A 27,654-nucleotide genomic window follows, 5' to 3' on the forward strand; every position below is an offset into this window, starting at 1 on the left:
TCTCCAACAAACTGGTCCAGCAATTCAATTCTGACAGTAACTACCCAGAGTTAGCCTCAGATCCCACAGGTGAAGGACTCAGTTCCACAACACTGCCCCACTAAAGATGCCAGCCCCAAAAGGGGCATCTAGACTCCCCATACTTCTGCCCGGACAACTACAAATTCAGGGGTTTTACAACACTCCCCCTCCCCCCAGGTCTAGTAATTGGGCTTAAGAGCTCAGGAAAACACAACTTACGTTTACTGATTTATTATAAAGGCTACAACTCAGCAACAGCCAAATCCAAGATGCACAGGGTGGGCATGGAAAGGCGTGGAGATCTCGAACTCCCCCAGGGTGCCACCTCCCAACACCTTGATGTGTTTACCAACCCAGACGCTCTCAAGGCCTCTGAATCAAGTGCAGAGCTCAATCTCTAGCCTCCTAGGTTAGGTTAGTGACCTCTAGTAGCTTGGTCTCTGTGGTGACCTGCCCCATCCTAAGGTCATCTAGTAGTCCCACCTTATGTCACCTCATTAGCACAAAAAGTGGGATCAACAGGGAATCATTATGATGAAGACCCGCCTATCTTTCTGAAAATTCCAAGGGTTTTCAGGGAACTGAGGGTAAAACCAAGTATTTCTTACGTTACCACATACCCTTCCTTCAGGATGCAATGACCAAAACTCTGCTGTTCAACTCCTATGAAACTGCTGCTCAATCTGCCTCAGCCAGACTGCTCCTTCAGTGCGCCGCTGGCTGAGCACCCAGGGGTGGCGCAGTACTCAGCTGGCCCTGCGTACTCCATGGGTGTCAGATAAGAGGCAGGGTGGGCAGCTGGGCAGCGGTGGGAACAGTCAAAGAGCTGAGTGGTGTCTACTCAGCCTTCGGCACCCTCATGTCCCCCCTCGGGGTCAGGAGATATTAATAAACATCTCAGGCAACATGGATTCTTGCCTCCATGATGAACGCAACCTCAAGGTGGAGGTGAGAGGTGAGAGGCACTTGGTTCTGCTCTGGGCTCCCACTACCCAACAGCTAGGGGTGTTAAGACATGTTTGAAAGTGTGGCCAGAACAGCTCTCTATAGCTCCTCTGTGGACGGAAACTGCATGTGGAGACAAAGTTGCACTCACATCAGGCTCTGGTTGGTTCCAAAACCTAAGCTAATGTCAGCCTTTAGAGCTGAAGGCATCCCTGAAGTGTGAGAAAGTCACACACACTCCAGACTAACATTCCCCCATTGCTTGCGCTGCTTGTGACCAGTGTGCCCCCAGGCAGTACTTGAGTGTGCAGGTCAAATTTCTTTCTTGCAGGTAAAAAAGAAACAAGTAGGACTGCAAGTATTCCCCAAGTTCTTCAGGCAAGTCACTGTCAACCAGCAGCACACAGACTACCACAGTCCCAGGGGCAGAAGGTGGGGAGCATGAAGGCCCTATGTCCAAGCCCGGAGTCCATTCCCAACAACTGCACAAGGACAGAAGGACAGAAGAGGGGATTAGTAACTACGTATGGCTGTTTATTTCAGACAGGGCTCTATACAAAATATTTACACATATTCTTTACAGAATAGTAAACCACCTGAAGGTAAAAAGTTAATGTTTTCTTCTCATTGGCAGGGAGAATCCTGATGTCAGCAAAGCTATAAAACAAATGAGCTTTCTCTTTCTTAGGCCACAACAGAAGCAAATGCCACTTGCTTCTGGGATCCAAAAAGCTGTGGCCTTGGAACCCTGGTCACATGCCCCACCTTTCCTCTTCCCCATCAATTTCTTCAGTATTTACAGACAGGCCTGATACTTGTGCAGGTGGGGCTGACGCTGCTGTCCATTCGTGAAGATGGTAAGGGGACAAGCCTGCTGTGGGAGGAGACTAGGAGTATCTGTTGCATCATCACCTCCAGATCCTGGAAGAATTTCCTTTGTCTTCACGAATCCACCACTTTCTAGATTAATCCATCCACATCACACTCACTCCAGTGGGACTCCTGTTATGAAGAATGACCCACCACTTTGAGCATTTTTGGTTTTAAAGTGCTTAATGTAATTTAGTCTAACTCAGCATAGACATCTTCCTAACTGCTCTGGGCCACTGGCTGGCTGGCACGCTAAATGACCTCTGCTCTCTGAACACAGTGGGCATGCAGGGAAGATCTGGAGATCTAGGTATGGTAAGACAGACTGCTTCTGGGATGTTCACTTTAAGAAAACACCTGCTAAGAGAGAACGGTGCTGAGAGACCAGGAAAGTAAAGTTCATGGCTGCTTCATACTCTACACCTCAATTATTTTAAGCAGCAAAAGGCACTTTTTAAAAAAGCCAGCGTTAATCTAAAACAAACCTGGCTTTTTGCTTAAAGGAAAAGCTGTCCCAGAAGGACTGAATAACCCATCTTGTTCCCCTAGGCCTGGAGAGTCCTCAGGAAGCTCAGGGCAGGGAGCTGGCTGTTCCAGGTTTCTGCCACACTCTTCAGGCTGCAGTGTGTCCCTTTCTGGGTGCTGACAAGTTTCTAATGACTTTCCAGTGACATTTTCAACCAGGAAGGAAACACCAGCAGTTGAGGAGATAAACCCCCCAAAATGAGGCCAATATAGTGAGTGGGTGCATACTTGGGAATAGTAGGGGGTATTGAGGAAAACAGGAAGGAAGGATGGCTGCACAAGTGGGCAGTTAGGAAATGTGTGGCTGTTTACAAACAGCATCTTTGAGTTAAAGTAAAATGTTAAATAATTGAGTAGAAAGCAAACTTCAGGGTCTTAGAAGCTCATCCTTTTGATAAGAACTCTTTTTTCCATGAAGGAACTATTAGTTTTAGAGTGAGGGTATTTTACATGTTAGATGTATATTATTCTAAAAATAGTAATAAAAAGTATTTTATAAGCAGTGTCATGTGGCTTATGGAAAAGAACAGAGCCAAAAAGAGGCAGGCAAAACCAGTAATGTTTGAGCCCTAAAACAACATTCCTTCCCGTTTGACTGGAAACGCCCAACTGATTTCTAGACTGAAAACAGGTAGAATTTACCTAGTAACCTAGTTCACATCTGTCTCTGACTTCTGACCACCTAATGGAGCTGCCCTTAAGAGAGGCCAATTTTGTTCCTGGGCTAGCATCACCTGTCACGCCAAGGTCTGGTTCTTCAGCAACAGCTCCTTCTTTCCTTGTCTGGCTGAAGCAGACACAACAGGACGAGCTGTGAGAAGGGCATTCCATGGTCCAGCTTCCTTACTACTGGGCAGACAAGAGGGTCCCCAGTAACCAGGCCCAGCAGGTTCCAAAGGCAGCCAGGAGCTAAAATAACCCATTTCCTCCAACACAAGAGGTGGCAATGGAAAGCCCACTCAGAAGCCCACTGAGAAGGAGAGAGCTCCAGTGCCCAGGCTCCCAAGTGCCCACTGTCAGGCAGGTTCTGCTATTAGGCCTCTGAAGCAAAGGCAAACCATGGGCAGGCAGGGAAGGGTGGCAGGAATAGAAAACCCTTGAAAGAAACCCTTTTAATAAAGGAAATTTCCACCCCTCCCAATCCTTCCACGGAAGGGTGAGACTTGATGTAATGTAGGAAGAAGTGTCTTCTCTGGCATTTAGGGAAACAGCTGCAGTTGAAACTTAGGGGCCCACTCCAGGGCACTTTTCACCACAGCCAGAGCGGCCGCTCCAAGGGCCACCGTCAGCCCCATCACTGCCAGTTTCACAAAGCGGCTGGTCCTTGGTTTGGTCAGAACATCTTTAGCTCGATCCTCAGGTCGCAGGAGTCCCCGAAACCGCTGCCGCAGCACCATATCTGGCCTCTGCTGGGCAGATGCTAGCTCAAAGTCTTTGAAGGTTGAGGCTGCCGTTCTGCAGAGGGCAAGAGGACAGAAATAAGGAAAAGGTATGACAGAAGAGAAGGAAAGAAAAACTAGACTAAATAGGCTGAGGGCAGAGGCATCTATTGCTTAGCGAGTTCTTCCTGATAAAGACCCGTGAGGATTAAAGTGGGGACTGTGCTGCATCAGTTTAGCTCTCTTGAAATATCCCCTGAGCCCTGTCCCCACCAGACACAATCTTTATCACTCTGCTCACAAACACCCCCAGAGCAATTAGTGCCTTGTCCTCACTCACTTTTCAGCTTGCTGCTGGGCAGCCGCCTCCCGAGCAAGTTCAGATGGGGGAAACTGAACAAAGAGGTCTCCTGCTCTACTGATCAATGTCTCATAGGGTAGGTCCTGAGGGATCTGGGACAACAGGTGGTGGACTGAGGCCATGTCGCAGTCACAATCGAGGACTTCCTGTTCTCGATACAATACGATCTGTGGGCAAGAAGGATTTGCATCAGAGACCAGAACATACAGGGCCTTCACCTCTTGCATTTCATACTCCTCAGAGATTAATTGAAACTGGTGACAGACAGGCTCACCCTAAATGCTCCGCAAACTTCTATGTCCACCTAGGAAGTAATAATGTACCAGTGGTTTTTCTACTGGGCTGGCCCCTCCTGGGAGAGGCAAACTCCCACCCTGTGATGTAAAAGGCGGACCAATTAAATGAAGGAGATTCTTTTAAGGGGAAGAAAAGGAGAGGGATTAGTGGGAGATTCCTGGAGCTCCAACACAGAAGACAGTAGAAAGAATTGTTCAAAACAGTAAAAAGAATGGTCTTATTCCCTTTCAAGTACAATGAAGAGCTCTTGTGAGTTCCCTACTTCATCCCTTCTAATAACTGGAGTCCCACCCCACCAAACCACCTCAATTTTCTATCCTACTATCACACCTCTTCTTTTCTTAAACCTGGAGCTGGCAGTTTGTCCTAGTTTCAGATGTCAGCATGAACCCTGATAATTCACAATGCACATGAGCACTTTAAAGGTTCAGCAGAATCACGTAGCAAACAAATCTGTTTAACTTTGTTTAACCATAACCACTTCTGAAACTTATTTTTATACACAGCAACATTTTTTTTACCACGACACTCTCATTAACACTGTACAGAAGAGTGTCCAGGAACATCAACCTGGAAAATGCTGTCTTTTCCATCCTTCCATAGTCACCAGGTTTCTCTTTAGGGAGAATGATCAAGCTGGAAGGAGTGATGGGGAACCCAGCTGCCAGCCCAAGGCCTGTACCTACCACAGCTGCAAAGTAAATGGGCATCAGTGGGTGGCAGGCCAGGAAGAAGTCGTATAACCGCACGACGTGCCTGAAGTCAGATAGGACATGTCCAAACCAGGTGATGAGCCAGCTGAGGGCAAAGATGGTCCCCACCTCGGCACTAGGAGCAAGGAGATACAGACATTAGGTTTCCTGCTGAGGCATTCTTTCCCTCTTTCTAGGCTTCTTTTGTTTTCAGTGCTGTTGAGAAGGAAGCATTTAGGAAATATACTCTTTGGAAAATTCAGCCACTCAAGAATTTAGCATCTTTTCCTCATAAAATAAAATCCATAGCATGTACTCACTATCATAACACTAATACTACAATAGGGTCCTGGTTGCTTTATCTCACTTGGTGCTTTTCTAATGGCCAACTCATGTCAACTACAGGAATAAGAAGTATTTGTCATTGAACTGTATCATGATTTTCCTTCTGAGAAGGTCCATACTCTTTTGGGGTGGGGGGTACAAGCACACATTCTCAGGCTTGAAAACACAACTGTATATATTTTTCAGTTAAAAGAGATGACTAAAAACCTAAGACAGCTATTATTTAAAAACAAACAAACAAACAAACAAATGAGGCACTGGCTAAGGATACATTTCCAACTAAACAGAAGAGAAAAAAGTCATATGAGATTTGCAAAGAATTCTTTCATCCCCTTGGTACTTGGTGGATGAAACAACCCACAGATGGCCTTGTCTTTCTTGCCTCCAGATCCTACTAAGACTTTTTGTTTATCTTGTGGCAGTAACCTCAAAGTCTTCTTCAGCAGATTTACTTTATTTGCCTCTCCTCACTACATGTAAACTCCTCAAGGCCATGAGCTGTAACATCTTTTGTATCTCCAAAAGAGCACAGACCCAAAAAGTGCTCCAAGACTGTGCACAGAACTGAATAATCCACTGGTAACTAGAAAAGGACAACTCGGAAGGACTTAACAATAGTCAATTTAAGATGATGAAACAGAGCTAGACTTATGAGGAAGAAACAAAGGGTAGGAGAGAGTTTAAGGTGTGTGTGTGTGCACATAAATGTAGACACATATGTACCTCTGCATGAAGTCATGGAGCTCTGGATTCACCTGGTCAATGATGGGCATTAGATAGTTTAATATATGTTTGGTGTTGTCCATTGTTGGATCCATGAAATCCCTAGGAGGAGACAATTCAGTGAGCTTGCTCAGACCAAACAGTTAGATCAGGGGTGGGAGGGCAGAATGGGTGGGGCTCAAACCTTTGAAAACACAGACTAGAGAAGGGCTGAGGAGTCATCCCCTGGGGACCTTGAGGAGTGATACCCATTCTCCTACATTCGTTTGCACTGGCACCTGAGGTGGTGGGTAGACAGTTTTTCTACCAGGGATGTTGACAGTTCCTCGCCTACCACCAGCAGAAATGTGACCACGATGTCATGATAGCCCTGGTAGTAGTGCAGCTGAGGGTTACGCTCCAAGATGAGGAGGATGATGTCGATCAGTTCTTCCTGGAGCCCTTCCCTCTGCTCCTCTGGCATGCCTAGGAGGGAAGAGGGGGAGACACACCTGAGCACAGCAAGTAGCCTAGTAACAGGATGTGAGGAAGATGGTCAGCAATGTATTTTCAGAGAAAGTGTTTAGTAATTTGTAATAAATGGAAATGAATTACAACCAATTTGGCAACACATACCAAGAGCCACATAACACCGGTACTCCTTAGCATATAGGAAAGAGCCACAGGCTAGCAAGCTCACAGTGGGTACCTGCAGACACCATCTTAATGGGGCACCACAGTCCACACTGTGCTGTTCAACAGCAGGTGCCTCCAGGTGTGATGCATTGAAAAGGACTTGGCATCACTTTGTGGAATTCCTTCCAGAAGCACTTAAACCCCAATCTAACAATGAAGAAATACCAGAGAAACCCTAATCAAGGCAAATTAAAAAAAAATAACTGGGTTGTAATATACAAAGGAACCATTTCAGATTAAAGGAGGCTAAAGAGATAGGAGGACTAAATGGGAAATGCATGGCTGTATTTCCTTTTCCCATAAAGAACATTACTGAGATAAGTGGTGAAATCTCCGTAAAATCTATAGATAACAGTATTTTTCAGTGTTGTTACTGAATTTGGTAAGTATACTATGATTATGCAAGAGCCTTATTTTTAGGACTACACCCTGAAATGTTTAGAGATAAAGGGGCACCATGTCTGATTTATTCTTAAATAGTGAAGAAAACAATTTATGTGTGTGTTTATGAAGGAGAAAAAGCAATTCTATAGCAACTATAGTCAAATATTAACATATAAGGAAATCTAGGTTAGTAATGGGTATCTAGGCAATCCTTTATCCTATTTTTGCAATTTTTCTATATGTATGAAATTATATAAAAACAAAAAATTTAAGAGTTGTATGTTCCCCTCTAAACCAAACTATGTATCACAGGAAGTACAGATCAACTTGATCCAATTTTGCAGCTGGCAATCAGCAGCCTGTCTCAGGAGCTGTCAGAGTGCACAGCCAGGCCCAGTCATGGTCAGTGAGGCTTCTCAGCTCATCTGGCTTAGAGTCTGAAATGACAAACCTTGGCCATAGGAATTAACTATTTCAGAAGAAAGCATATGGCACAGCTTTCCTACACTGGTAGCCTTTCCAGTTAAAAACAGACAGACACTGAGATAAAACAGCTGATGTAAGCACATAGAATAAATTGAACAAAGGGTGGAAGAGAAATAAAATTCATTTCATCTTTTGCTCATATTCACCTGATGCCTTCTCAAAAAGTCATACTCTAAAACATAAAATAAAAAAGAAAATGGAATAAATCAAGTACCATGGATAGTTAAGTAATGAAAACAGTGAGAGGAAAAAAACTAAATTTTGCTTGAATTTTCTGTATAAGAGGGTCAGCTAAGCTCAGAAGAACATGGATATAAAAAGAATATGAAACCACATGCGAAGTTCAACTATAGAAAGAATACCACAGGCTGCTGTTACATATATGGAAGAGGAATAAAGAATTCAGAGGGAAACAAGTTACCTAAGCAAAAAAAGGGATGCATCTGCCTCTGGTCTTATCCAAACCAGCCGGAGAGGAAAAGGGGACGGGACTAGGAGTAGATGTTTTTATCAAAACCTAGTTGGCAGGCTACTGGCTACACAGGAATCACAACAGCCTCCCCAGGGAACAAGGGAGCAAGCAGGAGAAAGGCCTTGTAACAGAGAGAGCCAGGCCAGAGCATGGTTTCGGAAGAGTGAAGCAATGGGTTCAGAGACTTTTGTTCCCTTTGGCAATTCTCTTCATGGCCTGAAGATGAGGTTTGCCAAAGGAAGAGAACTAGATCACAATACAGGGTTCACTGCTGCATTTCCTTCATTGTAAAAAAGAAGAAAATGATAAGTAATTCTCATTCTTCCTGGGACGGGAAGGCAATTTTACAAATGAACCATTTAAACATGCAGGGAATGGCCTACATGTTTAGTCCAAGGGACCCAACATATATCTGCAAGTTATCATTATTTATAAATCTAGTCAAATGAAGACACTAATAGTCCTTATTAGTGCCCACTTCTGAACCAATCTGCTCTTTAGAGCCAGACTGATGACTCTAGCAATCCCTAGAAAGTCTCTTCTGTGGCTCTGAAATTGAGTTAAAAAAAAAATTGCTCTTCTCTCATCCACCACCTCTAGGTCAAAAAAAATTGTTTTTGGCTTGGCTTTCACAGTGGGGGCCTGAGCACAACAGAATGACTGAATGAATGACTCAACAAACAAAGGGCTCCTGAGGAGGCAGGGTCCCACACAGTAGGTCACACTCTGTGCTGGGATGGACACTCCCTGGGACTGGCAAGCAGAAGCACAAGAACGTAAGTGAACCAGGACAGAAACCCCCATGCAGCAAGACCGAGGGCTTCTCACCAGGAGGGAAGCGCCGTAAAGACCGCCTGACGTCCAGCAGCACTTGCTGGTAGTCTTTGCTCATCTGTCGTAGGTTCTTCCCTGTTGAAGGAAATGGAACATGTTACTGCAGGAATGTCTGGGAAGCCTGATAGGAGCAAAACGTTCTGGTATGACACCAAATGCCTGAAGGACATACTTCAGCTTTTTCCTGAAGAGGACATAACTCAAGATATAATGTTTGGAGAGGAATCCCTACTTTAGTTCCAAACATGCTGTTTCATGTGAGTCATAACAACTGTACTAGGAGGGAACACAGATTGTCCAGCAGACGAATGAGGTAGCAAGAGCAGCAGAGAAGAAGTCAGGAGGCCAGGGGCCTGATGTAGGCTGCCACTGTGCATCACTGGGGAACTGCTCTGAATTTCAAGGCCCACCTCTGTAAAATGGGGACATTCCCTTCCATATGGACTTCTGAGATTACTATAAGGATCAAATGAGATCATGAATGTGGAAACCACAGACCACTGGAAAAACTCTAATATCTGTAAAGTCTAGGGAGCACTGAGCTGTTCAGAAAGGATTAAGATAAACTCAGATAAAAATGAGCCTAACTTCTCTTGGCCCTGAAATTCTAAAACTAAGACATGGCAAATAGGAGACAGTATTTGCATTCAGTTTTTAAGTCCAATACAGTATGAAAGTAAGGAGGTAGTCTCTAGCTTTTATATGTATAAAGCAAGTGTACATTTCCTTCACAACTTAAATCAAAAGCTACCAGAAGAACCTGAGCAATATTCCCCACACACAGATGTTATCTTATAAAAATAAGGTAAATTAGGAACATGATAAATGATCATCTCAGGATTTAGTGAATATGGCAATGCCTTTTTTTTCAACAAAAAGCTCACTGCTGGGGCATACAGTCCAAAGACACTAACAAGTGGCAACTAATCCCTACTCAGCTGCACCGTGACACTGTGAACTTTTTATACATAGAGGCTGTTTTAATCACTTCTAGTTTCTGGCCCACACAGAAGTACAAATAAATTCCAAATTAATGAAAGAGTCCCCAGTACCTGGACTTTTTGCCATACATAGCAGGAGAGCTGTAAATGCTCACTGCATGAATGAACGACAAAGTAGATTTATTGTTCTGTGGTACTTTTGTATTTTCTAGTATATTCCAAGCCTTTACTATATGGGCCTTGTAAGTTAGTTAACTAACAGCTTTTCACAGAATTATAGAATTTAAGAATTCAAAGGGATTTTAGTATTTCCCAATAAAAAGGTTTGTTTTGCTTTGTTTTAAGGGCCAGAGAGGTATTCTCTCTCCCCATAGCTTACTGTTTCTCAGATTGTACTTCATCTATATCAGAATTAGCTGGGGTGCTTATTAAAATACAGATTCCTACAACCCACTTCTAAGTGAACAGACTGGAATATGCATTTTTAATAAACTTCCCTACCTAATAAGAGCTCATTCCATTTTTTGAATAAAATTCTACTTATCAGTTTGGCCTATTTTCAGAGTGGGCCCAAGCATATCCTAAAACTCATCTCTCTTGGCTTAAAATGAGCATAAAAATAAAAGATCCTGGAACTAATTGTTCCTTGTGTCACAGTTCCTGGCACAACATCCTGGCTGCCCTTTACCTGATGTTGGGGTTGGATCGGTGGTGTTGATGTTGAGGAGCTTGGGCCATACTTTTCGCCTGATCTCATCAGTGAGGAGTCCTCCTTCACTGATAGCCATGCGCCTGAGGGCAGCCACATCAGCGGGATCACTGTTCAGAGCCTGATATATCTCTAACACTTTCTTTTTCTTTTTGACATTATAGTCTGCAAAAAGGGAGGAAAAGGGAGAAAGGGGGGAAAAATTGGACACATATTCAGCATGTATACATTTTCTGTCAGGGTTCAATCTTGGTTTGAGGTACAGGTAGATTTTTAAAGTCAACCTACAGATATTTAATTAGCACATAATATGCAAAACACTAAGGAGATATACCATATAAGTAATAAGCAAGGTATTACAATTATAATAAATGCTCAGTAAATTCAGGCATATCTACCAGTTACTATTAATGGTTTCCTAATAGAATGCTTCTTCTTTCTTAATTCCAAACTGCATAGAGCATCCCATCTCTTTATATAATTTTTGCCTGTTGTTCAGAGGAAAAATTTATAAGTATGTCACCAAAATTAAATACCATGTTTTTAAACAAAATGTGGGAATAGTCTCCAGTTATGTGGTAATACAACTGGTAAAATATCAGGACCACATAGAGCTATTTTGAAAAGCAGAATGTCAAAGGGTATACAGCTGGGTCTCCAGCATGACTGGTGGTAAGAGAGACATGATATTACACACAAAGCAACTGTTTCTTAGCAACCATATTAATTACTAGAGATCAGTAAATAATGTTTTCAGTTTCTTACATCCTTATGTGATAGTTTATACACAGCCATTTTGCTGTGTTTAAATTACTTTTGAGGGAACTGGTTGAGAGCTGTGGTTGATGTGTATCATATTATAATTTTTCTATTTAATATAATGGGGTAGAAGGCTTTCAGTTTTTAAGCAGAATGTCTAATTTTAAGAATAGCAAACACAAGAAAAGTGAAGCAAAACAATGCCAAAGAGATGTCACAAAGCCAAAAAGGGTATTTGAAGACACCAGGAGCTCAGAGACTTCTGTGGGTCAGGCTAACCTGGGAAGGCATTAATGAAGACTGTAATTTAAAAAGGAAGTGGGAGGATTTTCAGAGTCTGGGAGGTGGGGTAGGAAACAGGAGAAAGGCCTGGAGACAGGAAACAGAGGCCCTTTCATTTAACAGTAAACAGACTCAAAATATTTATGTAGCATATAATAGGTGCAAGGCACTAGAGTTAATGTAAAGTGGAAGGTAACACTGGAAGGTAGATTAGGCTTTAGAATGGACACTAAGCAGCCTTCCTCAGGAATGTTCTATTCCGAGACAACAGTCTACAGATTGGTTCATACAAAGCTGCACATTACTGACAAATGAAAGTTGATCCAAATGCTGCTGCTCACCTGCCTATGAGAGCTGTGACACATAAATGGTATAAACAGAGGCACCACTGGTTTGGAGTCACATTCAATTGGAGGTGCAGACAGGAAAATCACACAGGTGACTTCTCACCCATGTAAACCTGTTCTCCTGGCTAGACTATTATTTTCCCTGGTAGCCTAGTAGGGTGAGAGATTCCTGGTTTATGCCTAAAGTCCTGGCATAATTGTCCATAGCAAACACTTCCTGCTATCTGCCAAAAATGTCCTGGTTTGGATGCTAAATTTAATGGTTATTCTACCTAGAAATCATGAAAAATCAACTCCCAGTTCTCTGTGGCAAAGCACCTAACTACTCAAATGTTTGTTTACAAGGTGTTTCAAGCTCTTGGCTTCAGTGTGTCCTTCCATCCATCTATTCATCTACCTATCCATTCATTTATCAGTCCATCATTATTTAATGAGCATCTGCTTGTAGTAAGTATTGTACTGGGGTCAAAAAGAGGAATATGACTTCCTCCTGGCCCTTGAGAGGTTCATAGTAGGGAGGGACACAAACAATTATTATATATAACAAAACCATGAAGAATTATGGAACTCCAGAGGAAAGAAGGGCTACTGAGGCAGTCAGGAAAGGCTTAGCCAAGAATATATTCTGGTACCTTCTTTAAAAAGCTTTATACATAGAAGAACGTGTTGAAGGGAGAGCATTCTAGGCAGAGGAAAGAAATGTGCAAAGACTTTGTCACATGAAAGAAACATCATGTCCAGAAAACACAGAAATTCTGCAAGGCTGAAGTGTTAGGTACAGGGAGAGAAGAGGAGCTGGAAGAATGCAGTACATACAGCTAAGAGAAGAGTCTGGGCTGGATTTACCCTGCTAAGGGGTCTGGATTTTACCTTGCATTTGAGGGGAAGCCAAGGAAGGAATTTTACTTTGGGTTGAAGGGACCGTCCTTTAGAAGAGAAGGCTACATGTTTTCCAAGAGGGACTGTAGACATGCAGAAAATAGAGAAGATTTTATATAACAACATGGGCTAAGACAAAATATGAGAAGGAATTGGATTAATTACCAACAAAGAAAAAAAAGTACCAGACGTTTGTTTTACTTAAGAGTGCCCTTGTACTTTCAACATATCACAAATTAAAAACACTTAGATGGTAATACTGACTATTGAAGTAAGCTGACATGTAGAAATCTTGTTAACCTACTTGCTAAGAGTGAAAAAATTTCCTCTATTTGTTTAGACATATATCCACCCTACCACTCTTTCCAAGTATGCTATTTAGCAATATGGGGGAAAGGAAAACTGTTGCTTTTATCTTGGGGAAAATAACACTGCTTGCAATCAGTTGGATTTCCTTTTTTTTAAAAATTAAACAGTTACCTATATTATTAAATCCTCACCCCTTCTAATGCAGACACCATCAACTTAGTAGTACATTACAGAATCATTAACTGTATTCTCCATGCTATAATACCGTCCCCATGACCAACTTATATAGTGATTGTGAATTATTGTACCCTTTTAACCTCCCATCCCAACACCCCCAAACTCCTCCCCCTTGGTAACTATTAGTCCCTTCTTGGTGTCTATGAATCTACTGCTAATTTGTTTCTTCTGTTTTATTTGGTTTTTATATTCCACAAATAAGTGAAATCAATTGGTATTTGTCTTTCTCTGCCTGGCTTATTCCACTGGGCATAATACCCTCTAGATCCATTCATGTTGTTGCAAATAGGAGGATGTTTTCTTTTTTTGGCTGAATAGTATTCCATTTGTATATATGTACCACATCTTCCTTATCCATTCATCTATTGATGGATACTTAGGTTGCTTCCGTATCTTGGCTATTGCAAACAGTGCAGTGATAAACATAGGGGTGCATATGTCTTTTCAAGAAATCAGGGACTTTTTGTTTTCTCTGGGTAAATTCCTAGGAGTAGAATTGCTAGGTCAAATGGTATTTATATTTTTAGTTTTTTGAGGAACCTCCATATTGTTTTCCACAGTGGTTGCACCAATTTACATTCCCACCAACAGTGTAGGAAGTTTCCCATTTCTCTGCATCCTCACCAGCATTTGTTATTTCTTCTCTTTTGGAGAGTGGCCATCCTAACTGGTGTGAGGTGATCTCACTGTGGTTGTAATCTGCATTTCTCTGATAATTAGCAATGTGGAGTATCTTTCCATGTGTCTGTTGGCCATTTGTATTTCTTCTTTGGAGAAGCGTCTGTTCAGGTCCTCTGCCCGTTTTTTAATTGGGTTGTGTTTTGAGTGTTGAGGAATATGAGTTCTTTATATATTTTGGATGTTAACCTCTTATCAGAGGGGTCACTTATGAATATATTCTCCCAAACTGTAGGGTGCCTTTTTGTTCTGCTGATGTTGTAACTTTGCTGTACAGAAGCTTTTTAGTTCAATGTAGTTCCATCTGTTAATTTTTTATTTTGTTTCCTTTGTTTGAGATGTGTCCAGGAAAAAGTTGCTTAGGCTTATATTCAACAGATTTTTGCCTATGTTTTCTTCTAAGAGTTTTATGGTTTCATGACTTACATTCAGGTCTTTGATCCATTTTGCGTTTACTTCTGTGTATGGAGTTATAGACAATAACCCAGTTTCATTCTCTTAAATGTAGCTGTTCAGTTTTCCAATACCAGTTGTTGAAGAGGCTGTCTTTTCCCCATTGTATATCCATGGCTTCTTTATCATATATTAATTGACTATATATGTGTGGGTTTTTGTCAGGGTTCTCTATTCTGTTCCATTGATTTATGGGTCTGCTCTTGTGCCAGCACCAAATTGTTTTGATTACTGTGGCTTTGTAGTAGAGCTTGAAGTCAGGAAGCATAATCCCCTTAGCTTTGTTCTTTCTTGGGACTGCTTTGGCTATTCAGGGTCTTTTGTGGTTGCATATGAGTTTTATAACTACTTGTTCTAGTTCACTAAAGAATGCTGTTGGTATTTTCATAGGGATTGCATTGAATCTGTAAATTGGTTTCGGCAGGATGGCCATTTTGACAATATTAATTCTTCCTATCCATGATCACAGGATAGATTTCCATTTATTGGTATCTTCTTTAATTTCTTCCATGAGTATCTTATAGTTTTCAGAGTAAGAGTCTTTCACCTCCTTGGTTAGGTTTATTCCTTAGGTATTTTATTCTTTTTGATGCAATTATAAATTGAGTTGTTTTCCTGATTTCTTTTTCTGCTAGTTTGTTGTTAGTATATAGAAATGTGACAGATCTCTGTGTATTAATTTTATATCCTGCAACTCTGCTGAATTCAGTTATTAATTAGTTCTAATAATTTTTTGGTAGAGTCTTCAGGGCTTTCTACATATAATATCCTATCATCTGCAAATAGTGATAGTTTAACTTCTTCCTTACTAATTTGGATGCCTTTCATCTCTTTGTGTTGTCTGACTGACTGCCATGGCTAGAACTTCCAGTACTATGTTGTCCATTTGGTTTTGACAAATAATCATCCAGAATCTTAAGTATTTCTGAACCCAAAACCATAGCTCCAATACTTATTTCTCTTTTGATTCTATTTTTAATCCTACATTTCAAAATTTACTATCTTCTCATTTTTGTACTCTGTGGGAATTCAGTATGTATGTACAGAATAAACAGTTTAGGCCAGCTGTTTCTCCTCTGGAAAAATTGGTCTGTAGTAAAATGGTATTTTCCCCAAGCTACTGTTAAGAACAGGCTCACTGCATAACTCTAAATAGATTTGTAGACTCTTTGGCCTTTTTCTAAAGCTACTGGTACTTCCCAGAGTAGCATGCTGCTCAAATGTGGATTTTAGCTGCTGTCCTTTCAGGCTCCAATATCAATCCCATATTCTAGTGACTAAATGTTAATGGCAGATTAGGAAGGTTCTCCTATGTGTGCTACCCACCTGCCCCAAATATTTACTGCATTTAATATATAGGCTTTCATTGTGATGTAAAAAGGGAGGAGAAAACAAAACAAGGGAGCTAGAGATGTATAAATTACAGAGTGATAAGGCCATACGTTAGACTAGACAATGAGGGAGAAAAGGTTAAAAGAGTCTCACTGAACAACTGACTCACATATCTTCTTCATCTAAGAAAGAAAAAAATCATAGAGCTACTTTGGGATGCTCAGAAAAAAATTAAAATTATTATCTACTACCTGTTTTACAGTAAGTTTTATATATGGGTTTTGGGGTGGGACACATTTCTGGACTTGAGAATGCTGTATCTGGGTTCAGGATTAAAGTCCACATTTCATCTGGAGGTAGCATACAGGTAATCAAAATCCCCATGATTTCTTTCCTCTCTAATTTCTTTTTGCCTCACTTGTAAGAGAGATGTATTATATATTCCAAAGCTGATACCTTCCAAATTCCTTGATAGCAGAGGTCTTGATCATAATCCTGCCAGAATGAAACAACTATCCTACAGCTGGATGCAAAATATGATACTGCTATGAATAAACCCCAGATGCCTAAAAAGTAATTCATTCAAGAAAAGAAAAAGAAATGACATGGGTACTACTTGGCCTGCTCTACATTAAAATGATCACTTTAATTTTAATAAGGGATACTGAAGTAGTAGTTCTTTACAGTTCAGATAAAAAAGGCTGACCCCATTACTGTCTCAAACGTCTCCCAACTCTGCCTACAGAATCCAGGTAAAGATTTGTGCCGCCTCAGAGTAACAGGTATCTCCAAAACATGATATATAGGGAAAGGACAATGAGTAAACGTGACTACTAGCTATGCTATCTCTAGAAGTTTATTCAAATCAACAAAACACAGATTAGTGACTTGGATCAAGTAAATGGTCTACACACTTAATAATGGAATCTTATGTGAGAATACAAAATTCCATACTGATTATTTGGTTTAAGTTTATCAAGAAAGCTTTACAGATTTTAACATAAGCTAAACTAAGCAACACTAGCTTTACAACAATGGAAGACCCAGTCAGAGGGGGAGAGATCCCTCCAGACACACCCCGTCCTCCATCCCTTGAACTCCTGATGTTAACATTGAAAATTAACTTTAAACTTTATGTTTCAACTTTGTATTTGTTTGTACTAGAGAAAAACAGTGGGAGAGGAAAAGTCTTATCTTATTGAGTAAGGTTCCTATTTATAAAAAAACAAAGTAGCCTATGTTTTTGGAGGTCCTAATTAGTTTCAATAAACAGTACTCAAATTAGCAGATATTCATTAACTACCAGAAACATAAAGAAAAGGACTGCTAAGAAAGATTGCTTTATGCCACCAATGGAGAAAAATATTCTCAAGAGTAAACCAATCTGATCATAAACTCCACAAGAGAGGGCTTCTAGTATTAGTAACTTTGCCAAAAATACTCCAATATGATTAAAAACAAAATGAAAAGGAAATAGGAAAAACAACCAATCCCCTCCCCTTTCATCCAGAGAAGCACCAATCAAGGTAACTGAGGGGTGGGGGGTAAAATCTCTCAACCTAGGCACAGTTGCACTACAACAGGTCACAAGACTCATATTACTTGGGGCACTATTAATGCCATGAGGACAGATGTCATACAAACACCAGCAAAGACTTACAAGGCCAAAGGGCCCAGAGAAGTAATATGAGGAGCGAGCTCCACTTCCACCCAGGATTAGAAGAGGAGAAAAGGGGGATAAGGGAAAATGAGCTCAGAGAAACAAGATGTGGATACCAGGTGCTTCATCTAAATATGTGGGTTGAATATGTGGTTGGTTTTATTATGGGCATCACCCATCAAAGCATGGAAAAGCGGGAAAGCTACCTGAGTCTTCCCCAGGGGTAAAAAGAGTATTTTACTTTGTACAGGGTAAACATTAATAACTTTAACTGTCATGGATTAACTGTAAGACATATTCAAATACATACTGTGCAACAAAACCACGATTTCATAGAAATTACTGTTTAGTACTAAACTATAAAAAATAGAGTCACTTTCAACACAACTAAATAACATTAAACTAGGTGGCACAAGATTGCGACGGAAAGTAGATTAGTGATTACCATGAGGTGTGGAGACTGGGGAATAGGGAGTGCTGGACTCCTTTTGGAATCAGAAATATTCTGGAATTAGACAGTGGCTATGGTTGCACAAGCTTGTGAATGTGCTAAGAACCACTGACCTGGCGCTATAAAAAGCTGGATTTTATGGTAATTAAAAGAAACCGGTGGTACACATACACCGCGTCGATCAAAACCGCGACAGATAAATGAAGTTTGAGAAATCTGCCTTACAAATAGGGAGTAGGCACCAGGAGTCTGCGGACGTGGCCGGACAGTCTCAGGCGGGGATAAGGCTCGGCCTCAGCTCTCTGGGGGCCCCAATTCTCTCCAGAGGTGACGAAGCCGGACGCGGATGCGCCGCCCCGTCCTTCCACGCTAGTCAACCACCAGGGCGCCTCTGGTCTCCTCAGCATCCGCTGACACCCCAATTTCGAGCACCTCTCTTCCCCTTCGGACGTAACGCGGGCCCTTCAGCCTTTCTTCTCCGCCGTCCCGACCCCGGCACACGGTCCTGGGAGCGCCCTGCGCGGCCGTCTCGGGCCCCGCAGCCTGCGGCCCCCTCGGACGCCCCTTCTCCCGCGCCGCTGCCCCCTACCCCTCGGGCTGTCCCTGCCCCTCAGGCCGTCCTCACAGGCCGCTTCTCAGCGCCCGGCCGCCTTCCGTACCTGCCTTCTCCGCGCCGCCGTCCCAGCGGCTGGAGGTGGGGCCATCTCCCTGCAAATTCCGCAGGGCCATGTCCCGGGGGCCCGGGCTCGGGCCCGAGCCCCGGCTGGTGGCAGAGCCGAAAGAAGACGCGGCTGCGGCCTCGGGACCCAGCGCCGGCTCCGCCGGGGAGGATCGGCTCGGTCAGCCCGCGGCGCACAGGCGCGTAGGCGTCCCCACTCGGGCTCCGCCCCCGCGCTGGTACGTGACCGTCCTCTACGCAGGGCGAGCGACAGTCGCCGGGGTACGCGCGCAGGCGCCCTAGGCGGCGAGAGGAAAGAGCGTCCGGAGCCCACCAGGGAGCGGTCTCGGACAGGTGTGTTGAGACCACATTTTTTCTTTTCTTTTCTTTTTATCTGTGAAACGACACTGATGAAACTGATGAAGGGACTCAACTCACAGGATTATTGGAGTGAATGCTTATAATACTGCAAAGCATATGTAACTACTCTCCAATTATGAGTTGTTTTTGCTTACCAAGTATTTTAACTTCTGGCTCACCTCCCGACACGTACTCGTCATCATACTTGACGACTTAAAGGTTTAGCACAACCACCACATAAGGCTGCGCAGGTTGTACATTGCAGAAAGCCAGGAGGAACATTTCACATAGACGATTATGTGAGCAGCGCCCCTTTTCAGTTACACAAAAAAATGGCCACTCATTCAAAACGAACTTTTGTCTATCGGGTCTTTGACCTCTTCTCCAATGACAGTCCTTTCTGTCCAATAGGCCACACATTCCCTCTGTCACATCTCTGCTGTTGTGGCCGGAAACTGCCCCCACCTTCCTATTCTCTAAAGCTTGTTGCCCCCTACTCTGAAGTTTACATGATTCTGGTTTGTGGAATTCTTAATTCTCCCAAGACTTACCCTCCATGGAACTCATTACTATTGGCCCCTCTTGGTTTCATGCTCATTCTTTCAACCCAGGTTCCATGGTCCACCATTACATTGTAAATCCTTTTTCAAAAGCTCCTCTGAGTAGCTTTCATGAGCGAAAAGATGACTTAGTTTGATTACTAAAACTAATATTCATTATGCTAAAATTAGAAATCCCCAAACCTAGCTCTTCCTTAATCGCAACTGACAAATCTTACAATTCCATTCATAATCTAGTTAATAAACGGTTAATTAAATTTCTTTGAACATCTGAAACTGCATTTATAAATTTAATAATTCACTTTCCTTTTCTAAGTACAATTTTTAACAAAGCCTTTTGAGTCTTTACATAATTCTTGTATGAAATAAACTTACAAATACATGCATCATGAGTTCTTTTAAATGTGTCAATACAAATTTAGTAAGATTTCAACTTGAAATCACAGGTCTAAATCCATTATTCAAATACACATTTTTAATTAGTACAAGAATATTAGAATTCTCAAAATTGTAAGAATTTAAAGTATCAATTTACATAGCTCCCTTAATGCAAAGTAATAGCACTAGGAGTTTAAATCTTTTCTAGTCTATATTCTAAATTGTAGTTGAAGTTAAAAGATGCTTGCTCTCCTCAAGAAAGAATTAAGCCATCTGGACTTGGGAGTAACATGCTCAATGTGGGGTATTTATTCCCTGACTTTCAGTTACTGTGTCAGACTGTGAGCCAGCTGGATTCTTGTCTGTGGTAGTGATGGGACAGTGACCCACTTCCCCTCCCCACAATCACAACCCTAGGACTAAGTGTAAGGCGTAGGCAAATTCTCATCCTCTGTAAAACAAGGAAGTGGCTGGCTTTCAGGGAAAAAGGACACAGTCAAGCTACTGACAAGTGGTCAGTAAGATGAACAAGGTATCCCACGGAAACAACCAGTTCCTGTTTCCAGGCTGGTACTCCCATCTTCTGGCTAGCACATTATCTAATTGCAGTTCATCACTGTGGAGCTCTAAATGATGTGACCAGGAATGCAGTTATTTTGCCCTATAATTCCCCTTGCTCCCTCTTTTAAAGGAGCTCCAAGTGGTGGAGAAGAATTTTGAAAGTGTTCCTGGGCCAACAGAAACCAGCCTGATTCAAGCATTGTCATGGTCACCCCACTGCCCTGTGGCCTGGACTTTTAGCCTGCAGGTGAACCAGACCCAGCCACAAGACTCAGGACACTAGGAAGCATGAGTATCTTGGAAGACTATAAATCACAAACATAGAGATTATTTAACTCGTTTGTTTGCTCAACAACTATTTGTGGTCCTTAACCAGACCAGGCCTATGCTGAAATCCAACATAACGAAGCTTTATTCTCTGCTCTCCAGGACAGCTCAGGTTGGTAGGTGAGATGGCCTTTTCAACTTACAAGAAGTGACAAGTTCTAGGAGATGGGGAGGAAGCTTAAGAGTGTTGTAGAAGCCTAAAGAGGGACACCAACCACATAGGAGGAGGACAAGGTGTTGGAGGAAACTCTCTTGAGGTAGTGATTTCTACGCTTATAGAGAGTGATGGGTAGCAGAGTGTCAGTTGATGTATGGAAGAGCATTTTAGACTGAGAAAATAGCACAAGCATTGTTGTGAAGCTAAGAATACAAATCACAGTCTAGAAAGAGTAAGTGGTTGAGTATTCTTACAGCACAGTATCAAGGAGAAAGTGGAATTTGACACCAGTGAGGGCAGAAAAGTATACGACAGGTCATGCAGGACCTCTTAAACCATACTCAAGTCTGGACCAGATGGAGCTAGCATGGTGGAATTAAAGAATTTTAGCACTGAATGTGGTCATTGATGTCATCTAGATTAATCCTCATCCCCAATATAAGAATCACCTCCAGTTACCCATACATATTTATGGACCCTGTGCTAGGCTGTGAGCTGGGATATAGTGACAAATGTTTAGTCGCTCAGCTTCTGATGGGGAAGAGAGACAAGTAACCAGGCAATGGTAAAGCCAAATGAAGATGGGTCACCCTGGGGACTATCTAAAAGGTTGAGAGAACATGTAAAATCCCAGAACCATAGAGATTGATGACTGAGTGTAGGGTACAAGGAAATCAGGTCTTTGTGGTAGGCAGAATTAAAAGATTGTACCCAAGATTCCCACTCCATGCTGTACATGCCTATGTAATTCCTTTCCCTTGAGTGTGGACAGGACCTGTGAATATGATGGGATTTCACTCTTGCAATTAGGTGATATGTGGCAAAGATGAAGGGATTCTGCACATGTAATGAAGGTCCCAAATCAGTTGACTTTTGAGGTAGTCAATAGGAATATTGGCCTGGGTTAACCTACTCAGGCAAATCCTTTAAAAGAAGGTGCCGACCTTCCCTGAAGGAGAAATTCAAAGCAGCAGAGATATTCTCCTGTTGGCCTTTAAGAAAACTTCTATGTCGTGGAGAGGGCCACATGGCAGGGGATGACAGGCAGCCTTTGGGGTGGAAGGCTTCAGTCCTACTCCTCAAGGAACTGAATTCAGCTAACAGTAAGCTTGAAAAGGCTCCTGAGCCTCAGCTGAGGTCAAAGAGTTGGCCGATAGCTTGATTTTACCCTGAGTAGGGGACCCAGCTAACCTACACTTGGGAGCCTGGACCTCAGAAACTGAGATAATAAATATGTAGTATTTTCATATAGAGCAAATGACTGAAAACCTCACCAAAAATAAAATTGCTCAGGCTTGGACTGGCTCAGGTAACTGAAGGTTCTTGCCTGTCTGCACCCCCTCTCAGCCCACCTTTTCATGTTGACTCTACTTTCCCACAGGCCTTGGGGCAAAAACATGACCAGCAGCCCCAAGTCTTACATTTTATCTGACCCTGTGGCATACAGCTGCATTTCCAAGAAAATTCTTGACATTTCTCACTGGCTGTCATCTGCCTAGGTCTGAACCAGTCACTGTGGCCACTAATTGCTGACTGACTAGACCAGAGAGTCATACTCCACCTTGAACCGGGGGTGGAGCCCTGTCCAAAACCTTGGGGCTGAGTGGCAAAGAGGTAGAAGAGATTTTTAGTGACTGCACTGGGATTTATAATACACATCTTTAATTAATCAGTTTTCCTTTAAGTAACACCCTGCTTCTTGTATAGTATATAGACATCAAGCAGTAGATTCCAATTTCCTCCCTTGTTCTTCATGCTGTTGTCATATACTAGACTTTCTACTTAAATCTTCCCTTCTCTTCCCCCTCTTCTCCATCACCCCTGCCCCCATCCTACACTTGCAGACCACTTATTACATTCTGTCACTACAGATTGGTTTGTATTTTCTATCAAATGGATAGACTCATACAGTATGTAGTCTTTTCTCTGGCTTTCACTCAGCATCATTAAGGTTAATTCATGTTGCATGTATCAAGCTTACTCCTTTTTATTGCTCAGTATTTCATCATACGGATATACAATTCATTTATCCATTTTATTTTTACAAGTTATAAATACATACTCTCACTGCTAATATTTTTGCTTTAGACCAGGAATTAGCAAGGGATGGCTTATTCACAAGACAAAACCAGCCCACTGCCTTATTATGTACAATTCGTAAGTTCAGAATGGCTTTTACAACTTCAAATGACTGGAAAAACAAACCCCAAAGCAGAATAATTTGTGGCACATAAAAATTATATGAAATTAATCTCGAGTCCATTAAGTTTTATTGAAACACAGCCACATTAGTTTACCTATTGTCTAAGACCTTTCATGCTACAACAGAACAGAAATCAAGACCCGCAAAACCTAAAATAAGTATCTGCTCCCTTACAAAGTTTGCTGACCTCCTTTAGACTTGTTACTTTTAAGACAAAACATTAAAAATTTTACTTCCATTTATTCAATTTCCATACTCTTAATTCCATCATGCAGATCCAGGTCTCTCTGGTATCATTCTGTCTACTGGACCAAACTTCCTTTAATATTTCTTGTAGAGTAGGTGCTCTGGCAATGCATTCCTTGTTTTTGTCTGAGAAAGGCTTTATTTCACCTTTCTGAAAGATATTTTCACTGGGTATAGGATTTGGGGTTGACAGGTTTTTTTTTTTCTTTCATCACTAAATCCATTCCTTTTGTCTTCTAGCTTGCATGGTCAGATTCTTAGTTTCCTCTGTATGTGTCATTTTCTCCTCTGGGCTGCTTTTTTGCCTTTTGTTCTAGCATTTTGAACACGCTATGCCTAATTGTGTGTGTATACATTTATTTTACTTCTTTAAGCTTCCTGGACCTGTGGCTTAGGTCCTTAATGTTATAAAATTCCCAACTTTTATTTCTTCAAATATTTTTCTTATACAATTTTATTTGGTCTGATGCTCTAGCAATCCATGAGAGCAGCATGCCCCAGGTAGCTACTGCAACTTCAGCATGGGACCCAGAAGGAACCATATGGAGCAAACGGAGTCCAATCAATACAGGGACATATCCAGCCCCGCCCAACCCATCCTTAATATGCTTGGCTGAACCTGGTTTAGATCTGTTGAACTATAGCTGACCTAGAGATCTGCATGAGGATGAATATTTTTGTTGTGAGGACTAGAGTGAGAAAAAGCAAGAGAAAGTTTTTATCTGTAATGACTGGTTAGAAACCTGGACAGTGATTCCTGGCAGTGCAGCTATGCAAATCTGTCCAGGAAGCAGAACTGAGCCAAGAGATGGGTGCTGACCCTGGGTGTGGGCTCTGCAGCTCAAACTTGCTAAGGCTGGGCCTCTCCCTAGCCAGGCCCAGCAGCCCCTCCTCTGAGAAAGTTTCCCTGAACACTCTCCCTTCCCCAAGAGTTCAGGACTTTCTTTCTGTGATGTTTATTTTAACCTCATCTCCCAGAGGCAACTACAACTAATGTATTTCTTTCCTCTTAAAAGCAGCCTTTTCAGTTTTCTACCCTGAAAGGCCCAGAGGCTCTCTCTCTGGGGGCATTCAAACTCTAGCCCCTAGCCTCTAAGGACCATCTGTACCTAAGCCTGTTGTAGTGGGTGCCACTGTTGACTTTAATATCCACTTCCTTCAGGATGAATTCTGCCTTCCTTTCTGCCATCTGGGAATTTCCATTTCTTTCTTTGAAATTGGCTACTTATTTGAAAGTAAATTGTTATTTCAGTTAGCATCCTCATGTATTTGGAGTAGGAGGTGGGTACCTTACTTGAGTTGGCTCAGTCTACCAGGCTGATTAGTGATCTCATTTTTTTCTGGGTAACTCCCCACCACCACCAATGCAGTTGAAATTATCCGTTATTTCTGTTTTTCTATTTGACAATAACGTTTCCCCATGGGCTTGTGTCTCCTCTCTCAATCTTCAGTGTTTAGCAGAGTGCCAGGTTCATGGATACCAACTAGTGTTTAAAGGCCATCTTACATTAACAGATGAACTCTGGAAAGATCAGTCAAGGTAAGTGTGTAAAGAAACCTGGGCTGACGGGATGGAGCTGAGTGGGTGAGCAGGAACAGAATGATGTATATATATATATATATCAGGGTGAGGAGAGCTACTGAGTATTTAGGATTCTTCACAGGAAATTCACATGGAGTTCCCAGATCTGTTCAACACAAAGAAACAAGGTTCCCCCTTTCTACATAAACTGAAAAATGTTTGTCTATTGTTGAGACTGACTCAGAAGATGAGATCAGGAAACCACTTAGCAGCTGCTGATGTTTTCCTTTTTCTCATTAGAGCAAGAAAACTATCAAAGCAGGTGATGCAAGAATGAAGCTGACTCAGAAACACCCAATCCCCTCAAGAACATCTCCAAGAAATGGATTGGCCATCCCTTAAACTCCCATCTTGGGGTACCTGGGGAAGAGCTTCTTATAATGAGGCCACTAAGAGTCCCTGGTGATCATGGCTACAGGGAGGCAATTCCAAACTGTAATTTGCTATAGTGCAAAAGTATCTGGCTTTCACTGGAGAAATGACAAATTCAGAGGAGACAGGGCGATAGAATTTTAAAGGAAAGGATGAGATGGGGTGGGAACAGGGCAAGCTGGCCATCGTGCAAATCAGAAACCTGACTTGCACCTATTGAATATGTCATATATAATACGTGAATTTTTTTTCCTATAGAACAAGACACTTTACTGCCATCTACTGTAAAACTGTAGGAATACATACATAAACCTATGGCATTGGTATAGATGTAGCATCCCTTTTCTTCTATACATATTCTGCCCAGCTACACAATTCAAGAGTGTAAACATTTAGTCCAGCTCTACTTATGTCAGACACTGTGCTAGGCACTTTCCAAACATTTGCCATCTAACCTGAAACACCACCCATTTAAGAACTAGGTAATTACAACTCAATTTTACAAATGAAGAAATATTTGGGACCTCTGAGGCAGAAGAAGGGAAGATAAAATCAAGAAAGGGCAAAAGGGGCTTCATTTATATTGGTAATATAGTCTTAAGTGAAGATTCATGGGTGTGTTACAGCTTCTTTATAGCTTGATACATGATACATGTCTAAAATGCTTTTACAATAAGAATTTAAATCACTTCTGAAGATTCAGATGAGTTAAGTAACTCATCCAAAACCATACAGCCAGACAGAACTCTGCCTAGAACCAGGACATCTGCAACTCCTCTGGGTTGCTTCTCTGATGTGGTTAAATTTAGCACAGAATCATACTTCTGTGTTATGGTTATCTTGGGAAGTCCCTGTCTACATTAATATTGACTCCAGAACCAGGCTTTCTTCTGCAAGTCTATATGTATCTATTCAACTTGGAGAATATTCTGAATTTTATGTCATACACAAGGGTGGAAAACAGGAATTTTGAGCATCTAAGTCTACTAAATAGGTCAGGATCACTGCTTAACTTTTAGCCACAATTTCACGAACGGTTCATTAAACATGTTCTTGTCATGTTAATTCAGTCTGGTTTGTGGCTTTAATTACAACTGAAAATGCTCTTCTGATCTTGAGATGCTCTTTATGCAACAATACTTCCATTAATTTATTGTGTCGGGGAGATGGAAGTAGGAGAGGATTGGATTACTACTATTTATTGAGCATCTTTATGAGCCCAGTATGGGTGCTAAGCATTTCCCTTCCATTCAATCATCTTCAAAACTGATGGATATTGGCTCACTTTAAAAAAAAAAAAGGTGTTTATGAGAATGTACAGATTAGTAAGATATACAAGGTCACCAGTAAGTTTACATGCGGGTGGGGAAACAATAAATAAAAATAATACAATAAAAGCTCAGGTGTTCTAAAGAAAAAGGGCATAGGGATAATGGTAGCAGTCAGGGAAGCAGGGAGAGGTGATGTTAGGTAGGGTGGTGCAGTAGCTAGGATCAAGGTTTTTAGACCCAATTTTTGAAGAGGGAACCAGAGACTACCTTACTTCAACCTCAAAGTCTTTTGGTTAACTTTTTCCTTAAGCAGGAAAACACACTAGGAAGACAGCCTCTCTAGCATGCATGTTACCAGCAGATCAGTCACAATCCCTACAGCTGAGGCACAAGGGAGGAGAAAATTACCAGCAGGGAAGTAGGCAATGACTGATGATTAAACAGCTACTTCAAACCTGATTATAATCTAGGGAGAGAATCTGCTGGTGGGAATCTATAGGTAATGATGACAAAACTAGAATTTTTAAGAGATGCTCAGTCAGTCAGTTCTGATTATAACCACACTTGACAACAGGTAAAGCTAGATAAAATTAAAGACTGAGAGGAAATTAAAATCCCCAAATTTGTCAACCAATCTTCAATTTTCTCTACTGCCCTAGGACTAAAGTAATGAGACATATCCTGAGGATGTAATTTTACAAAATATATTTCTGTCTCTTAACAGGCTCTACAATTTAATCTTCCTGCTTCATGTACAAAATGAGGATGTCAGAAATTAAAGTTCATGTAAGCTAGGCATTTCAGATACAAGAAACTACACTACACAATGATTTCTTTTTTCTAAACCACACTTCTTAGCTCTCAATATAAATAACACGTGGATGCCATATAGTATGCAGTGAATATTTAAGAAAACCAGTAATTGGGATAACA

The 27,654-nt window shown here is 41.7% G+C and overlaps 1 protein-coding gene and 1 long non-coding RNA gene across 7 annotated transcripts; one reads left to right on the top strand and one right to left on the bottom strand.

Moving 5' to 3' along the window:
* Positions 1-1,479: 1,479 nt before the first annotated feature.
* Positions 1,480-18,916, bottom strand: TBC1D20 (TBC1 domain family member 20). Of its 2 annotated transcripts, XR_001853889.3 has the most exons (9): positions 18,706-18,916; positions 10,639-10,824; positions 9,004-9,084; positions 6,437-6,623; positions 6,159-6,260; positions 5,085-5,226; positions 4,081-4,268; positions 3,096-3,816; positions 1,480-1,968 (listed from the first exon to the last, which is right to left on the bottom strand). XR_001853889.3 is itself a non-coding variant. In XM_017665795.3 (8 exons), the coding sequence occupies exons 1-8, from the start codon at positions 18,773-18,775 to the stop codon at positions 3,561-3,563; spliced, it is 1,212 nt and encodes a 403-aa protein (XP_017521284.1). In that variant the 5' UTR covers positions 18,776-18,916; the 3' UTR covers positions 1,480-3,560. The 2 variants fall into 2 exon arrangements, 1 of the variants encoding a protein (XP_017521284.1); XM_017665795.3 differs by having other exon boundaries at positions 1,480-3,816.
* A 32-nt stretch (positions 18,917-18,948) lies between these two features.
* Positions 18,949-27,570, top strand: LOC118969809 (uncharacterized). Of its 5 annotated transcripts, none has more exons than XR_012131400.1 (4): positions 18,949-19,058; positions 20,694-21,006; positions 24,948-25,036; positions 27,446-27,570. It is a non-coding gene; the product is annotated as an uncharacterized lncRNA (long non-coding RNA). The 5 variants fall into 5 exon arrangements; XR_012131398.1 differs by lacking the exon at positions 27,446-27,570 and adding an exon at positions 25,319-25,452; XR_012131397.1 differs by having other exon boundaries at positions 18,950-19,058; positions 20,694-21,002.
* The last annotated feature ends 84 nt before the right edge of the window (positions 27,571-27,654 follow it).

This window comes from Manis javanica, chromosome 5 (genome assembly GCF_040802235.1).
Source record: "Manis javanica isolate MJ-LG chromosome 5, MJ_LKY, whole genome shotgun sequence".
NCBI classification, from domain to species: Eukaryota; Metazoa; Chordata; class Mammalia; order Pholidota; family Manidae; genus Manis; species Manis javanica.

What these genes read in the sequence shown, in the direction of transcription:
- TBC1D20 (XM_017665795.3), bottom strand. Translation starts at nt 18,775, where the DNA reads ATGGCCCTGCGGAATTTGCAGGGAGATGGCCCCACCTCCAGCCGCTGG. An exon ending in CGGCGGCGCGGAGAAGGCAG is followed by an intron (nt 10,825 to 18,705) that starts GTACGGAAGGCG and finishes CCCTTTTTGCAG; the next exon opens with ACTATAATGTCAAAAAGAAA. An exon ending in GCCCAGCAGCAAGCTGAAAA is followed by an intron (nt 3,817 to 4,080) that starts GTGAGTGAGGAC and finishes TGCCCTCTGCAG; the next exon opens with AACGGCAGCCTCAACCTTCA.